The sequence below is a fragment of the Carlito syrichta genome, unplaced genomic scaffold (genome assembly GCF_000164805.1).
Source record: "Carlito syrichta isolate Samal-C Ts95f unplaced genomic scaffold, Tarsius_syrichta-2.0.1 Scaffold311833, whole genome shotgun sequence".
NCBI classification, from domain to species: domain Eukaryota; kingdom Metazoa; phylum Chordata; class Mammalia; order Primates; family Tarsiidae; genus Carlito; species Carlito syrichta.
This window is the reverse complement of record NW_007255929.1, coordinates 600,558-618,178: the sequence shown is the minus strand read 5'-3', so window position 1 is coordinate 618,178 and position 17,621 is coordinate 600,558. Positions and strand designations below refer to the sequence as shown.

The following is a 17,621-nucleotide window of genomic DNA, read 5'->3' as shown; positions in this document are numbered from 1 at the left end:
TTTCCCCTTTTCTTCTGTGTTTTGTACTTTCTTAAGTGTTTCATGTGGTTTGGTGGCAGCGTAAATTCTTAGGGATTGGATATCTGGGAAAGATTTTAATTCTCACTGATGAAGCTTAATCTGGCTGGGTAGGTTATTCTTGGTTGAAATTGTTTATCAATTTGAAGATAGAGCTCCAAGCTCTCCTAGCTTGCAGGGTTTCTGTAGATAAATCTGCAACTATTCTAATTGGTTTTCCATGGTAGATGATCTGGCCTTTTTCTCTTGCTGCCTTTAGGATCTTTTCTTTTATGCCTACTTTGTTTAGGTGAATTATTATGTGTCTAGAAGTTGGTCTTCTCATTTGTTGTCTTGCAGGGGTTCTCTGAATCTCTTGTGTTTGAATTTTTGCATATTGATTAGATAAGGGAAGTTTTCTTGAATGATTTCATGGAAGGTTTGTTCCAGTGTGGTTTCTGTCTCTCTTTCTGCCTCAGGAAGGCCAATTACTGTTAGATTCGGTCTCTTGAAGAAATTGCTCATGTCTTGAAGGTTTTTTTCTGCCTTTTTGAGCTTGTTTTCTGTGTTTTTGAGAGTTTGGGTTAGTTCTATATTTTGGTTCTCAAGCTCTGAGATTCTTTCTTCTGCTTGGGTAATTCTGCTTTCCATGCTTATCAGTTTGTTATTAATTCATTCACAGTATTCTTTATTACTGTTATCTCAGATATCAGCTCCTTTCTAGTTTCTTCTTGAGTCTCCTCTGTTCTTTTTAATCTCTCCATTAATGTCCTGATATCTAGGTTTGTAGTTTGAGACCAGTCATTCTGGGGCCTCTTCATTGTTTGCATTCCAAAGTCAGTTTTCTCAGTGTCTCCCTTCCCAGGGGTCTGGGAGAGACCCATATTCTTCTTTTGGTTTTTCTTCATTTGTGTAGATTTTTCTCTTGTCCCTGGAGCAAAAGGAGGTACAAAAGAGGAAAATAATGGAGGAAGGGGGAGTCAGTAGGAAGTTAGAAAGAGAGAAGAGTGAGATGGAAAACAGACATCCATACCAACTAACAGGTGAAAAAGAGACACAAGGCCGGAGAGAAGTGAAAAAAAAACACAGAAGGAAAATTCCCTAAAGAATACTGGTAGCTACACAGAGACAGACCAATAAGATCATTAAACAGATAGTGTAAGTTAGCAAACAATAGTGAGCAAAACATACAGTCAGATTGATAAAACCAAAGGTCACAATAAGAGATCAGACTAGTTCTGTAATCTTTCCTTAGTGGCTAAAGTCACTTGAGCTCTGATCTCCAGCCTCTCCCCTTTGTTTTTGTTGCAGGCAACTAGCCTGCTGCCTGGGAGGTCTGTGACTCTTAGTTGTCTCAGTCTCAGTCTGTTCAGTGTAGAGGAGGGGCTTTGTCTCCTGTTTAATGACTCTCCGTCACTGTGGGAACTGAGGTGGAGGCTCTGATAGGTGGGCAGGGCGATGCAAATCTGCCTGGAGAATGGCGGAGGTGGTAGCTTCACTTTCACTTTTAGGGATGCTCGTCTTGGTCTCTGGGCGCGATCAGCTGCACAGGTGGGCACTGGATCCGGGTTGTCACCAGCAGGCTGGGGTGGAGGAGAGGGTCGGGCGTTCCCTCCTCTGGAGGTGGAAGCCTCCAGTCAGCACTTTACATAAGCTTGGGGTTCTGCTCCCTTACACAAGCTTGAGGTCGCATGCTGAGTGCCTCAGGCAGTGTAGGCCTGGGCTCCAGAGCTCCAAAGCTCCAAAGGGCAGGTGGTGGCCCTGGGTCCCCAGGGCACTTCAGCCAGAAATGGGACTGATATCTCTGAGGGGTGGGCGCCCAGAGCCTCCCTGGGTGACCGGCAGTTTGGTGCTGGGTGCTGGGCGAGACAATATAACCAGGGAGTTATCACATATAGTGGAGTAGCTGGGGGCCGCAATATCTGGCCCTGCATGGGACCGAAGGTCCCCGGGCCTTGTACCAGTGCAGCTGGCCATGGGCAGGGGGCTGTGGGAAGAAAAGTAAGACTCTTTTTGGGAACTCACATTCGGAGAGTCTCACGAATCCACCTCTGTCGTTGCCATCTTGTGGATTGTCCCCCGCCAGAATTACTTTTAAGTTTGACACCTATCACCAAATTGCCTTGTAAGAGGATATATATGAGCAATCCTATTTAAGAATTATTCTCATATCTATTACATCAGGCACAATCAGGATAGCTTTTTTTCAGAAATTGAAGGCCTAAGTGAGAATGTTTTAAAAAGCAAAACTTTACAAGAAATAAATGTTTAAAAATTTAGCTACATAAATGGTAGTTTGATTATACTTTAGCTTATTTTTGTAGACTAGTAGATAAGTCAATAGCTTTAACAGTTTCTTATGGAATAAAGAAGGTAATTTCAGACTCTATGCATATATATGTGCAAATATATCTTAACTTTTTATTTCTACCTCCTGTCTTTGATGGTTTTACCCATTCAATCAGTTTGCTAGGGCTGCTGTAACAGAATACCACAGACTGGGTGGCTTAATCAACAGAAATTTCTTCTCTTGCTGTTCTGGAGGCTAAAAATCCAACATCAAGATGTTGACAGCTTTGCTTTCTCCTGAGGCCTCTCTCCTTGACTTGCAGATGACTGCCTTCTCACTGTGTCCTCACATGGCTTTTTCTCTGTGTGCGTATGTCTTTCCCTCTTCTAAGGATACCAATCAGATTGGTTTAGAGACACCTGTAGGACCTCTTTTAACCTTAATTACCTCTTCAGAGGCCCTGTCTCCAAATACAGTCATATTCTAAGGTGTACTGAGAGTTAGGAAATTTGAATTTGGAGGGGATACAATTCAGTCCATAACATATAGATAACCTTTAGCAGTAGTTATCTGCTCATCATTCGGAGAGTATTTAATACATCTGTGTTATTTTTTTTTTTTCAGGGTGAATCTTCTAATGGCTCAAATGATAGAGGAATGAAATCACTAGTAAATAAAATGACTGTGGCTTTAAAGACAAAGTCTGTTAATGTCAGGGAAAAAGTCATTAGTTTTATTGAGAATACATCAACTCCTGTGGACAGGTGAGTTGTTAATATAATATGAGTTTATGGTGAGTAATTAAAACTAAAGACTTAGTCTTTGAGTAAGTAAATAATAGTTGAATTAAATGTGTTTCAGAAAAGGTCTGTAAGGTCCGTTTTCTATTAGATGATTTCATAGTTTTCATTATAATTGCAGGAATTTACTTTTTTTGCTATAAAATTTGGGTACACAGATTCTTCTCTCCCATTACTCAGAATAAGATGCAAATAATGAATCTGTCCCTTCTTGCCATTTGTTAAAAAAAAAACTGTGTCCCAATATAAATTGCATTTCATATAGTAGCCACTTCCCAAATGTCAAATGCATGGAGAATCATCTACTGAATTAAGTGATCTCATAGCAGTAACTTCTTCCTCTGTTGCAGGAATTTAAAACCTAGAAAATTTGGTCATGCCAAATATAGCATACACCCACTTTCTCAAGTTTAATATTATATCTGCATAGAATTTTGTATATAAAATTTTATTTACAAAGCCCCATTTTCCTGTGAATTACAGAGGGGGGACATGTTTAACAACTGATAAACAAGTTTAAAAGTGGTATATTGTTTCTTATTGTAACTGAGTGTATATTTTTTCTCTGTGTCTCAGTCTAATTGATCTTTCTTATCCCTAGAGTTCAAAGTTAACCTTAGAATTCCAACACTGAATTTGTTTATAAGCAAGTCTTATCTTGGAAATGTGTTATAGTATTTGATATTACTTTCATGTCTTACTTGCAGTGTCCTGATAAAATTGAAATACTTGATTTTAAGTACTGAATGTCAGGAATTTGTGTATCCCTTTATTAAGTATAGTACATATGCATACAAATGCATTTTTCCTATTTAGTAAATAAATAGCAAGGAAGATAGTATGTCATTTTCATTTAACTCCAAATCTGTACCTTATCTAAAATGGTCAGCTGATAATTATTAAGATATTTTGTCAAGACTGAAAGATTTGTTGTGCAATAAAGTTACGTCTGCTCTCAAAAGCTAATCCTTTTAGTTAGTGCTTCTCAATTGGAGGACTCTTATTGCTACATTTTATAGCAAAAACATTAAAGATATTATTATAAAGTGGACTGGTGATTCCTGTGAGAAAGATTGTTGTCTTTGTTGAAGTATGACTTGAAACTGGCTTTTTTTCATTTTTCTTTGTACTTGGGATGATTGAAACATTTTCTTTATAATGTACACTCTGGTTTAGAAAAACTGATTATACTGTACTATATTTTTGTTTTAAAGCTGTTGCATTTTTTAAAATAATCATTTTGGTCTGTCCTTACCTTGATTTGCATAGAATGTCTTTCAATCTTCCTTGGCCAGACAGATCATGTACAGAGCGGTAAGCCAATGAGTAGAGCAACTTTCTTGAACTATCCTTTCCCTCCAGCATGCCTCATGCCATCTGAAAGCTTTATGCTGTCTTGGCTGAAATTTCATGCAGCTCTTTCAAATGCTAAACTTTTCATTCTGCTTTTAGCAGTATGCCATGTTGATTGATATGTTTTTGTTTATTGCTTGATCGTTTTATTTTTCCTTGCATGCTTCTTTATATCTCCCATTCCGCATATGAAAATCAAGTTTATTCAAACCCAAGAAAATAATAAAACTTGCAGTTTTTATTCAGAGACAGGGGAAAGTGAAAGAAAGTATATATGTAGTCAACAGATGGCAGGTGCTGGGCATGGTAGCTCATGCCTGTGATCCCAGCACTTTGGGAGGTCAAGGCTGGAGGATCACTTGTTCAAGACCAGCCTGGACAATATAGCAAGACCCCCATCTCTATAAAAAATGGAAAAAATTAGCCAGGCATGGTGATGTGTGCCTTTGTTAAACCAAGGAGTTCAAGTTTATAGGGACCTATGATCATGCCACTGCTCTCCAGCCTGGAAAACAGAATTAGACCCTATCTCTAAATAAATAAATAAAGAGTTAGACCCTATCTCTAAATAAATAAGAATAAATAAAGAATTAGACCCTATCTCTAAATAAATAAATAAAGAGTTAGACCCTATCTCTAAATAAATAAATAAATAAATAAATAGATAGATAGATAGATAGATAAATAAAATAATTGGCAAGGTGTTAGCTTTGGAAGTCATTTGCTTCTGTCTCCTGCACCCATAGTAGTGAAGATTATAGTATAACATCTAAAAATAGGCATAGGTCATGATTCAAAATTTTTGTTAAATCATGTATATTATGTAATTTGTATATTTTTTAATTTTTCTTAATAAAATGTGTATATTTAGGGTTGGTAACTTAACATATATAAATATATTCCAAAGAACCATAGTTCTTGAGTTCTATCTTTGGTTTTCCTTGAAAAAAATTTAGGTTGTAGTAGATATTTTAATGTATATAATCCATCACTTCTCTGCCCCAAATAAAATAGAGTATTTGTCATTAAAAGACATAGTTGGGCATAGCAGCTCACACCTGTAATCCTAGCACTTTGGGAGGTGGAGGTTAGAGGATTGTCTGAGCCCAGGGGTTAGAGACCAGTCTGGTCAACATGATGAGACCTTGTCTCTACAATAAATAAAAAAATTAGCCAGACTTGGTGGTGTGTGCTTGTAGTTCCAGCTACTTGGAAGGCTGAAGCAGAAGGATTATCTGAGCCTAACAGGTCAAGGCTGCAGTTGCCACGACTGCCACAGCACTCCATGCAGTCCAGTCTGGGCGACAGAGACTCCAACATAAAAAACAGATGAAAAAAAACCCCATACATTTTATAAGTTTAAGGTTTAAAAATCTGCTGAGTCTTCAATTAGGATGAACAAAAGAACTTAACTGACTTAATTCTGTATAGCTTTACAGTTTTTATACTCATAGAATTTTTGTGCAGTTTAATTTAGAGTATCAATTATAGCAATACCTATGAACACTTAAAAGGAAATTCTAGTCATAATGGAGGACTTTTTCTCAGGTCATTTCAGTATTTTCAGTGACTACAAGTAGCGTTTTAAAAAACAATAGTTTACTTTGTAATAAATTATCTGATAAAAGTTTTTCTTTTTTGTGACTGTTTGTACACAGTGCTAATTACAGGGCTTCTATTATAATTTTGCCTAAGACTATTTTAAAGGAAATTGCTTTCTTTAAAATTACAATCTATTTGTGAATCATCTTTCTCTTTTTTCCTGTTATAGGACCACTGAATTTGTAATTTTGTTTAACTCCTAAGTTTTCTCCCAAATTCTTAATTTTTTTAACTTAAATTAGTTCACAGGCAGATATATTTATTTGGAAAATAGAACTTAATGAAAAGTTAGAATGAATTAGATTTCTTTCTGAGCTTAGGAAAAAAAAGTTAAAACCAACTAATTTATAGATGCTTCCATTATTACTTTGGCAAAATGCAGATGCTGCTTTTTAAAAATAGTGTAGCTATTGAATTCCACTAATTGCTAGTTATTCCTTCAGGAAATATCTCAGTAATCCTTAGCATTCATGTTTCTAACAGCCTTGTATTGTATTATAAATCTAGGTCAATAATGAATAACTTATTATAACAAGATTATCTCTTTATTTGTTCTTTCTGGTTTAAGCATTTGCTGTAAACATTATCTTTATTACTTTCTATGTTGTAGTGCTTATTATGCTCTAATATCAGGAGAGAACTATAATCTCATAAAATTTTATAATCTAGATGGCACTAAAGCATTTTTAGTTAAAGCTATTGCTTTTATTTTTGCCTTTTGTAAGGAAGCTTAATCTGAGTTTCAAAAATGTTTGAATTATTTTTTATTTTTAATCTCTAAAGAGCATAGTTTGGTAGTTTATAGGGTAATTTTACATTAGACATATAAAAGCAAGTGATTTTTTGACTTGATCAAACTTACTCTTATTTTTTATTGAGGAACGTTGTTTTAGAAGAAGTAAAGATTTAAAACAGTTTCAACAAAATTAGGCTACAGGAAGATTTTTATTTATGATATATATTAAAAATAACTTAAAATATAGATTTGATCTCTATCTTCTGGCAAATTTGAGTTCTAAAACTAAGTAAAGACATGCAAATTGATTTTTTATCTTCCCATGTCAGAATACTTCTTGTCAATAGAAGGTTCTGAATGTCTTCATATATCACAGGCAAACAAATAAAACAATGCTTTCCCCCCAGAAATGTGGTATTTTGTTGAAATATTTTAATTTTACCTCTTGGTTTATTTGGCATTACCTGAGAATTGACCAGGTATTAATTTTTCTAGTAAAAAGATAAAGGTCACATTTCTTGTAGAACTAATCAAGCTCTAGTTTACATGTTATTTATGTTTCTGCCTCTTGAAAAGGAAAGGCAGATATATGGTTTATTAATATTTATACAACAGCCAGGCTTGGTGGCTCAGCCTGTAATCCTGTGCTTTGGGAGGCTGAAGTGAGTGGATTGCCTAAGCCGCGAGTTCGAGACCCGCCTGGGCAACTTGGCAAGACGTCATCTCTCCAATAAATCAAAAAAATTAGCCGGGCGCGGTAGCGCACGCCTGTAGTTCCAGCTACTTGGAAGGCTGAGGCGGAAGGATCGCTGGAGCCCAGTAGTCGAGGCTGCGGTGGCCAGGAGTGTGCCACTGCACTCCAGTCTTGGCAACAGAGAGAGACTCCAACTCAAAAATATATATATATATTTATACAACAGAAGTATAATGAGTTTCAATTAAGATAAAATTAGCAATAATAAATAATGGGAGGAAAAACCTTAAGACGTTTGCACTTATATGAGAATCCTTGAGCATTCCTATTGGAATTTGAATACTTGATTCCATGAGCTGTTTTGTCTAACAAACATGCATGTAGCACCTGCTATCTACCAGGCATTGTTCTAACACCTTTACCAAAAAAATTAACTAATTCTTACAATAACTCTGAGGGGTGGATATTGTTATCGCCATTTTACAGAGGAAGAAACAGACACGAGGAAATAACTTCCTTTAGGCCAAACAGATCCAAGCATGGTTTTAATATAAATATGAATACTATAAATAATTAAAGTTGTTTAAAATTTAATTTTTACAGATTTGAGAGCATTCAGCTCATCAAGTCTTTACGCCACTTTTGCTAACATAATGTCTTTATCTTCTTTAATTTTCCTTAACATAGCTATTATAAAACTATATTTAGTATGGCGCGTGGGTACAACAATTTACTTTTTGTTTGAATATTCAAATAATGCTTGGTAAAAATCTTTGATCATTTCTTAAGTGATTTTGTTCCTCCTAAAATTCTTTGAATATAGGCATGTGAGCAGCAGTGACAGAGTGGGCAAGCCTTACCGTGGTGTAAAACCTGTTTTCAGCATTGGAGATGAAGAAGAATATGACACAGGTGTAGTAATACACTTATCTACAGCTGGCTTTGCTCAGTCACCAGGAGAGGTTATGGACGTCATTCTGGGACTAGACGAACAACTGCTTTTTTTGTGATGAGATTTTGTAGACAGAATTGGAAAATCTGTGGCTTTCTATTAAGAGTTTGATTTTAGACATCTTAAATTGTGTCTATTAGAAATCCAAGCAGAAATGTTGAAAACACAGTTGATTTTAGGAGGCTTCAGCTGAGGGGAGAGGTCTAAGCTGATGATAATTTGAGGGCTGTCAGTGTAGAAATAGAGACCCTTTGATCACTCATTTAGGAGATGGAGAGTTGTGGGACTCAAGTTCAGAGAATTCCAAAATTGAGGCATCTGAAAAAGAGCCTTTTGAAATGGAGGAAATATCCTGAAGGGCCACAAGATGGAGATACTGTGTCAGGGAAAATGTGTTGTCTTCTCTGGGGTTCTTTCTTTATGTTTCTAAAAATAATTGAGTCTTTGGTTTGTAATTCCACTGCCCAGATTATCCTAATACAGTAGTCATAATTAATGGGGTTAATATGTCTGTTGAGTTTGAACAAAACCAATATATAAATGTACAGAAAGGGGAAAAAAGACTCCTAAACCTACCTTGACTTTTCCGTGTAGTAACACCTGCTGCAGACTTTCAGTTTCAACTCTCACACATTCTCATTCTCTTCTATCATATAAACATACCACACTTTGACACTGACTTTCCAGGTTTTTTTGTTTCAAATGGTAATGATTCTTTTTTTACATATATCTAGATTAACTTTTAAAGTATATCCAGAGGGTAAATTCTTAGCAGTAAGATTGCTAGATTATAGGGAATCACATTTGGCTTTTTAATAGATATTATAAAATCACTATTCAAAGGACTTGCATAGAGGTAAATGTACTGTTTCTAGTGGTTTATTTTTCTTTTTTCTTTCTGTTGCCATTATTTCTGCTATCTATCAGTCTCTGTCTTTTCCTGAATATCTCAACTTCTTCCATTAACAAAGAGAGGCAAATGGATAAGTAAATTGTGCTATATTTACATTTATCATATTTACTTGCACTATGGAAAATTAGACCATAATGAAAGTGAAACAACTGGAATTATGTGTGTATCAGTGTGCATCAGTTTCATAGTGTTGGGAGTCGGGTAGCAGTTGTGGAAGAATGCAGCTGAGGAGTCTACTTTATATATATATTTTGTTTAAACTGCAAAACTTCACCGTATATATTATTTAGGAATATTCATATGTGGTTAAGTAAATACGTGTATGGAAATGATAACAAATTCAGATAATCAGTAGTTCTTGGTGAGGATGAGAGGGGAATGTGAGTGGGAAGAGATACATAAGGGCTTTACTTTTATTTAAGCTGCAGTATGGATACATGAGATTTCCTTTTTCATTATCTCTTATATTTTAAAGTATTTATTAGAAAGCAAAGAACATTTATAATCATTAATACTAGACTGTAATTCCTCTTTCTTAAATTAGAAAAGCAAAATGATTAATATATTTTATATTTATTTTATTTGGAAAAAAACTAGATTTTTACTTACTTAGCCCAGGATAATTTTATTGGCGTTTTTCTTAAAAATCTGAAACCAGCAAGATAAAACAAACTTGGCTGTCTTTACTCCCAACATAGATGCTTATTATTGGACAATTTAGCCATCTCTTTGCAGACTAATTAGGTCATAGTTATCTATATTAAAAAGTTGGAAATTAAGCCGGGCTCGGTGGCTCAGCCTGTAATCCTGCGCCTTTGGGAGGCTGAGGTGAGTGAATTGCCTGAGCCCGCGGGTTCGAGACCCGCCTGGGCAGTGAGACCTCATCTCTACAATAAATCAAAAAATCAGCTGGGTGTGGTGGCGCATGCCTGTAATTCCGGCTACTCGGAAGGCTGAGGCGGAAGGATCGCTGGAGCCCAGCAGGCCGAGGCTGCGGTGGCCGGGAGCGGCCACTGCACTCCAGTCTGGACGACAGAGTGAGACTCCAACTCAAAAAAAAAAAAAAAAAGTTGGAAATTATCCAAATAGTTTAGTCTTTAAAAGTGCATTCTTAGCTGGGCTCTGTGGCTTAGCCTGTAATCCCGTGCCTTTGGGAGGCTGAGGTGAGTGGATTGCCTGAGCCCGTGGGTTCGAGACCCGCCTGGGCAGCGAGACCTCATCTCTACAATAAATCAAAAAATCAGCCAAGCGTGGTAGCGCATGCCTGTAATTCCGGCTACTGGGAAGGCTGAGGCGGAAGGATCGCCGGAGCCCAACAGGTCTAGGCTGCGGTGGCCGGGAGTGGCCACTGCACTCCAGTCTGGGCTACAGAGTGAGACTCCAACTCAAAAAAAAAAAAAAAAAAAGTGCATTCTTAATATTTCACCTTTTTTGCCATGTGAAGTGATGTTTCATAATAATATTTCTGTGTTAGTATCAGTGGCATAAGGAAATAGAGTAGCGGGATTAGAATTGATTGGGTTTTTTTTTCAATCCATATGTTCAAAAGACTGAAACTTTTTTATGCTGTTAAGAAATGTGTCATTTTAAAAGTTGGTAATAGTCACATTTAACACTTTAAATTCTTTGTAGATGAAATTGACAGTTCTTCAATGTCAGATGATGATAGAAAGGAGGTTGTAAACATTCAGACTTGGATAAACAAGCCAGATGTCAAACATCATTTTCCTTGTAAGGAAGTGAAAGAAAGTGGACACATGTTTCCTAGGTACTTTTTAAAATGTCTTTTTCAGAAGTAAAATTGAAATGGGGAAAGTTAGTAATATAATACTGAACTGCAGAAGATCTTTTATTTATCCAAGTACTGTAAGATATAATTTCCTTTTTACATGTGTGAATTTGTTACAAAAAATGTATTTCTGTTGACTTATATGTCTTGAATCTTAAAATATTTCTTACATAACTTTTATTTTGAAAAATTGTAAGCAAAAATATTGAAGAAATAGTACATTGACCCCCTCCTAGATTCATCAGCTGTTAGTACCTTTATATACCACCCCATGTGTGTACGTGTGTATGTCTATTACCCACATACACATGCACTTCTCTTTTGTCAAACCATTGAAAAGAAGCTTACGGATGTGATATTACACCCCTAATTGTTTCAGCATAAATCTCCCAACCATGTGAACATTCTCCTAACAACTCCAAGGCCAGTCCCCCACCAAAAATTAGTTTTTAATTAGCAGTATTTAACATACAGACTGTACTCAAAATTTTCAGTGTCCTTAAAGTATTCTTTATAGTCTGTGTTTTCTTTTTGATCCAGGATCCAGTTCATGGTTCACACATTGCACTTGTCTCTCACTCCACTGCCCAGGCTGGAGTGCAGTGGCACGCTCATGGCCACCGTAGCCTCAGCCTGCCCAGTTTAGGAGATCCTTCCGCCTCAGCCTTCCAAGTAGCTGGAACTACAGGGGTGCACCACCATGCCCAGCTAATTTTTTGATTTATTGTAGAGACAAAGTCTTACCAAGTTGTCCAGGCTGATCTTGAACTCCTGAGCTCAGACAATCCTCTTGCTTCCACCTCCCAAAGTGCTGGGATTACAAGCATGAGCTGCTGTACCCAGCCTTTTATATCTGTTTAATCTCATCCAAAGTATAACAGAATTCACCCCCTCATCCATTCACTTCCCTTTTCTCTTCATGATGAATGAATTCTTTGAGTCCAGGCTATTTGTCCTAAAGAATGTTTCACATCCTGGACTTGTCTTATATTACTATACATAAAATAGTATATTAAAAGTGAGATGAAATACAAGGGAGGTATTAATTCTCATTTTACTTTCAGAATCCAGTAACAGATTACAAAAATATGTAGAGAAACCCAACTGTTGCCTAGTGATCTTAGATATTAGATATGAGATATGGTGTATTGAATAATAGTTTTTAAACATAGAGATACCATAAAAATTGGGAAAGTATATTCAATTTCAATTATGTATTATTTTCATGATTTCTATATTGTACTTTTTCTTATAAATATACCTTTTCTCTTAGTTGTAGAATTATCTGTTACTAAAACAATTTTACATACAGTTAAAGGTAAATTAAGAGCTTCTGTTATATAGTTTGCTTACTTATAGATTATCTTCTGTTTATGTTTTTTAACTCACAAGTAATTTCACTTAGAGTTGAGCATTTTTTATAATTGGGGCTAGTGAAACAGCACCTGTTTTGGATTGGAATTATTTAAAATTTTTTCCTTTAATGCTCTTTTTTCTTTCAAGTCATCTGTTGGTTACTGCAACTCATATGTACTGTTTAAGGGAGATTCTTTCACGGAAAGGATTGGCTTATATACAGTCTCGACAAGCACTAAATTCTGTTGTTAAAATTACATCCAAAAAAAAACATCCTGAGCTCATTACCTTCAAGTATGGAAATAGCAGTGCTTCAGGAATTGAAATCTTGGCAATCGAAAGGTAAGATTTTCATTAGGATGGTATTATCTGAATTACTGCAATTCACTGTTAAGCACAATTTGTTTCTCTCTTTTGGGGAATTAATGGTAGAATAGGATAGTTGAACCTCTTTTTGTTTTCTGTTATTTATTTTCTCCTCAATCTTTAGTCATATGTGTTTTAGCCATTAGTACATGATTTCAGCAAGTGCTATAGCGAATTTCATAAACTTTCTGACCCAAGGGTCCATAAGATTATTCTACACCAGTGCTTCACTAAATGCTGATTTGTAAATAAAATAAAATAAGAAACTTGTCTCAGAATGTAGGTCATTGTTTTTATTTTCCTTCATCAAAAAAGTCTTGTTTTCACAAACTGTCCCTGAACTGAATGCTGTTGCTGAGTGATTAGTTAATTTACAATCTGGTACAAGTTCCTCCTGAACTCATTGAAGATCAGTAACAAGACAGCTCACAGACTGGCACAAAGGCTGTATATATACCCACTGGTCTTGATACTCAACCATCTTTATAGATAAAAATATGAAGCCCAGAAGGGTCAAATGACTTTGCAGATTTTGACACCTACCTTGTGATAGATATAGCTCTCCTGACTCCTGATCTGTGGTTTATTCCACCTTGTGTCAATTCTAATTGTTTTGAGATTTGGGGTTACACTTCTTAATCGCCTACAGGAGTACTTGAATAAATAGTAAGGTTAAGGTAATGTGTGAGCACGTTTAAATCATCAACTTTAATTGGAAGGGAAAATTAATTCAGCCTCTTTCATCTTTTATAGACTACTGGGTAGCAGAAGTCATGACTCTACTGTTTTATGTACCTCATTAAAAGTAATGCCTATTTTTAAAAAATAAAAGTCACTTTATTGTTTTATGCAATAACATTTACATTGTGAAAATATTTAAATAATAAATAAAAATATAAAGAATATGTCATCTAAATTCTACCCTGTTAACACTTTTGGTGAACATCTTCTCAGATATCTTTGTATGCATTTGTATTCCTTTGTTAAATTAACATGATACAGGATTGTTTTTGTGTTCTGATTTTTATATTTATAGTGTAAATATATTTACATTTTAATAAATATTATTTCTTAACTTTTTAATGATAGATATTCTGTTTTAAAAATATTCTCAGGCCAGGTGTGCGATGGCTCACGCCTATAATCCCAGCACTTTGGGAGGCTGAGGCGAGTGGGTTGCCTGAGCCTGCGGGTTCGAGACCTGCCTGGGCAACTTGGCGAGACGTCGTCTCTACAATAAATCAAAAAATTAGCTGGGCGTGGTAGTGCGCGCCTGTAGTTCCAGCTACTTGGAAGGCTGAGGTGGAAGGATCGCCGGAGCCCAGCAGGTTGAGGCTGCGGTGGCCGGGAGCGTACCACTGCACTCCAGTCTGGGCGACGGAGTGAGATGCCAATTCAAAAAAAAAAAAAATTCTCAGAATTGATTTTAAAATATTCTCACAGATTGATTTCTGTGATTGGAATTTAGATTGTTTAATGTTTTACTATTAATATTCTTTTAATGGATCTTTAAAAAAATTAACATTTATAAACTTGTCCACAATTAGTCTTCCCAGGATACAAGTGTGTACATGTAGATTCAGTGGGTTAGAGGATATATACATTTAATATCTACTTAAAATTAATTCTAACTAAAGGATGTTTGGATTATGACTCTTTTATGTATGGTAGTAGTTAAGAATTATGTTTTTAAGGTTTTTCCACAAATTTTACTAAAGGAATTAAAGCTTATTATATATTGATTAGCATTTTTAAAAATTCAAAGTTATAGAAGATAGTCATAGTAATAGTTGAGGGTAAATTAACTAGATTCTCCCTCTTCCTTGAACTAGGATATTTACAGTTATCTATACTATCTTGCATATGTAGTATAGGTGATTTATACAGTGAAATTATTTTATTTTATTTTTTTGAGTTGGAATCTCATTCTGTTGCCCAGGCTGGAGTTCATTGGCACGCTCACAGCCACTGCAGCCTCTGCCTACTGGGTTCAGGCAATCCTTCCACCTCAGCCTTCCAAGTAGCTGGAACTACAGGCACATGCCACCACACCTGGCTAATTTTTAAAATTTATTTTAGAGACACGATCTCCCCAAGTTGCCCAGGCTCGTCTCAAACCCGTGGGCTCAGGTAATCCTCTTACCTCGAACTCCCAAAGTGCTGGGATTATAGGCGTGAGCCACCATGCCTGGCCTCAGTGTAATTTTTTGTAAGCTTTCATAGAATTTAAAAAAGTATATTTTTATGCTTCTGGAAAAGAAAATGGATATTTAATCTGTGGTGTTTATATTTTATAATAATAACTATGTATTTTTTTTTTAATATTTCACCTCCTATAACAATATTTTATTTCATATATAACCCTCTATAAACAGGGATGACTCTATCTTTTTTTTTTTTTTTTTTTTTGAGTTCGAGTCTGACTCTGTCGCCCAGGCTGGAGTGCTGTGGCACACTCATCGCCATCCCAGCATTGACCTGCTGGGTGCCGGTGATCCTTCTGCTTCAGCCTTCCAAGTAGCTGGAACTACAGGCATGCGCTATCACACCCGGCTAATTTTTTGATTTATTGTAGAGACGACGTCTTGCCAAGTTGCCCAGGCTGGTCTCGAACTCGTAGACTCAGGCAATTCACTCACCTCAGCCTCCCAAAGTGCTGGGATTACAGACTGAACCAATAAGCTTGACCTTTTTTTTCCTTTAATATGGGAATCTATTTTAGTGAACTTAAATTATTTGCTCAAGGTCCAACTGTTAAGTTGGAGTTGTTATTGTCTTTGAAATTTAATCTTGTGTTTTATTATATAGCTATTATGTATATTTAATAATGGTTAAAAGAGTTTTAGCTTTTCTGTGTGAAAAATCTTATTGCCTTTACACTTAGGTTTTCTTTCTTTCGAAATAAGGTTTCGAGTCTATGTTGAAATAAGGTATGGCCAGTGTCTAGGAGGCATCTTTGCTGGCTTTGCGGGTTAGGAAAAGCTTCCCATTGAGGTGATGTCTCAGCTGTCTTGAGAGAGAAAGCACTGTATTAATATATGTATTTTTCCCCATAGGTATTTAATTCCAAATGCAGGGGATGCCACCAAAGCCATAAAACAACAGATCATGAAAGTTTTGGATGCTTTGGAAAGTTAATATGAAAGAAAATTATTTAAAAAGAAATTAAGGCAACCAAGAGAAACATGGACATCTATTTCCTGACTAAATACTAACTGGAGACCTTTCATTTGCTCACAGGGCTGCTTGAATAGCAGGTGTAAGAAAGTATAAAGTATTATAATCAATCTCTGGACAGTTAAACTTTTTGTAAATTTTTCTTTTGCATTTTTGATTTTATAAAATGATTTATTATAAAGGTCAGTTATCACATGACTTTTAAGTAACTGACCCTGTGCCCTTATGGACTTATAAGGGTACGGAATGCAGTTCTGTTTTGAAGAGCTGTTTTAAGGGAACATGCATCACTTTCAGGTTTAAAAAAAGTGTATTCATATATATTTGCAATGTCTTCACTGAAAATTAGAGCTAGAATTAGTTGAAGAGACTTCACTTCCTTAATTGCTACATTTAGTTTTACCCACTGAGCAATATCAAAAATTAAAAATATAGGTTAACAATTAGCTCATTACTTCTGTTTTTCTTAAAAAGAGTGAAATCTTTTTAATGAAATGGATGAAGATTCCTGCCAACTCAAAATACAGTTCACCTGGTGAAATGTTGAAATGTCAGTTTCTAAATCAACCTTTGCTCCATTAGCTAATTATTTGGACACTTAATGCTTCAGAAATACTAAACTTCATATTAATGGTTTCTAAGGAGCAGTTAAAAGCATTATAATAAGTAGGTGGTAGGCATGTTAAGATTAAAATTAACATTTTGGGGACAGAACTGTATCTGTAAAAATGTCATTGGTCTTTATTGCAAGTGGCTTATTGGATTTAAGATATTTCAGAACAAGTGTCAAACACATTGATTTATCATCATTGGGATTATGATCTGTGACGATACTAATATCCACTTAAGAAAAGCCAATAGTCAGAGAGCTGTATAAACTACAATTGTTTTTATCATCACTTTCTGAAATTTCTTTATTTTGGCTTTGTCTTCTTATGAAAGTTCCAGTGGTTTGAAACTATTTTTATTATCTTAACATGACAAAACTGGAAATTGCTCTGCTTTATTTTACAGCTTTGTCAATTTAATTTATAGTGGTCCATATTCGATACATTTGACAAGAGAAATCCAGGAACACGTTAGGGGCTATGCAATGACTCTTCATAAAACCTATCCGGGAAGTAGCAATGCTTGGGAAGATTTTTTGTAAAGCCTTTTTGAGAAGTAGCAAAGTCACAATCTGCCGTGTCCTAAAATGTAATGGATTATCAATATGGGGTTGGTAGGAGAAATATTTAGATGTACCCTGTTAACAGCCGGCTATTTTGATTTACTTAATGAAATCAAGTGAAAAAAGAAAACATAATTCAAGAAATTTTATGCTAATATCTAATAAAAACAGTTTGAGTGGTCGAAGATATTTGCATGAAATTGCACCTAGTGCGATACTTGATGATATAACTCTCCTCTAAAACTGTTTTATTGCATTTTTCCTCTCTTCTTGGCACTCCTCTGGAAACGTCCTGAAGTTTCACTTTTTGCCCATTACAGCCATGGGACGTTTTTCATAATATTAATGTAAAGATGTTTGTGTTACTGTTTATAAATACAATTGTAAATAAATCAATACCGTTTGCTCAAAACTTTGTTCTTAAA

The 17,621-nt window shown here is 35.6% G+C and overlaps 1 protein-coding gene across 2 annotated transcripts in view; it reads left to right on the top strand.

Annotated features, from left to right (window-relative positions):
- Positions 1 to 17,621, top strand: part of TBC1D23 (TBC1 domain family member 23) — a 69,170-nt gene extending 51,549 nt beyond the window's left edge. The window contains exons 14-19 of one of the 2 annotated variants that reach the window (XM_008069155.2): positions 2,912 to 3,051; positions 4,357 to 4,401; positions 8,296 to 8,384; positions 10,970 to 11,105; positions 12,630 to 12,824; positions 15,905 to 17,621. In XM_008069155.2, the coding sequence (XP_008067346.1) occupies positions 2,912 to 3,051; positions 4,357 to 4,401; positions 8,296 to 8,384; positions 10,970 to 11,105; positions 12,630 to 12,824; positions 15,905 to 15,986 (687 nt within the window). In that variant the 3' untranslated portion in view covers positions 15,987 to 17,621. The remainder of the gene's footprint in view (positions 1 to 2,911; positions 3,052 to 4,356; positions 4,402 to 8,295; positions 8,385 to 10,969; positions 11,106 to 12,629; positions 12,825 to 15,904) is intronic. The other variant, XM_021718107.1, reaches the window with a different exon arrangement.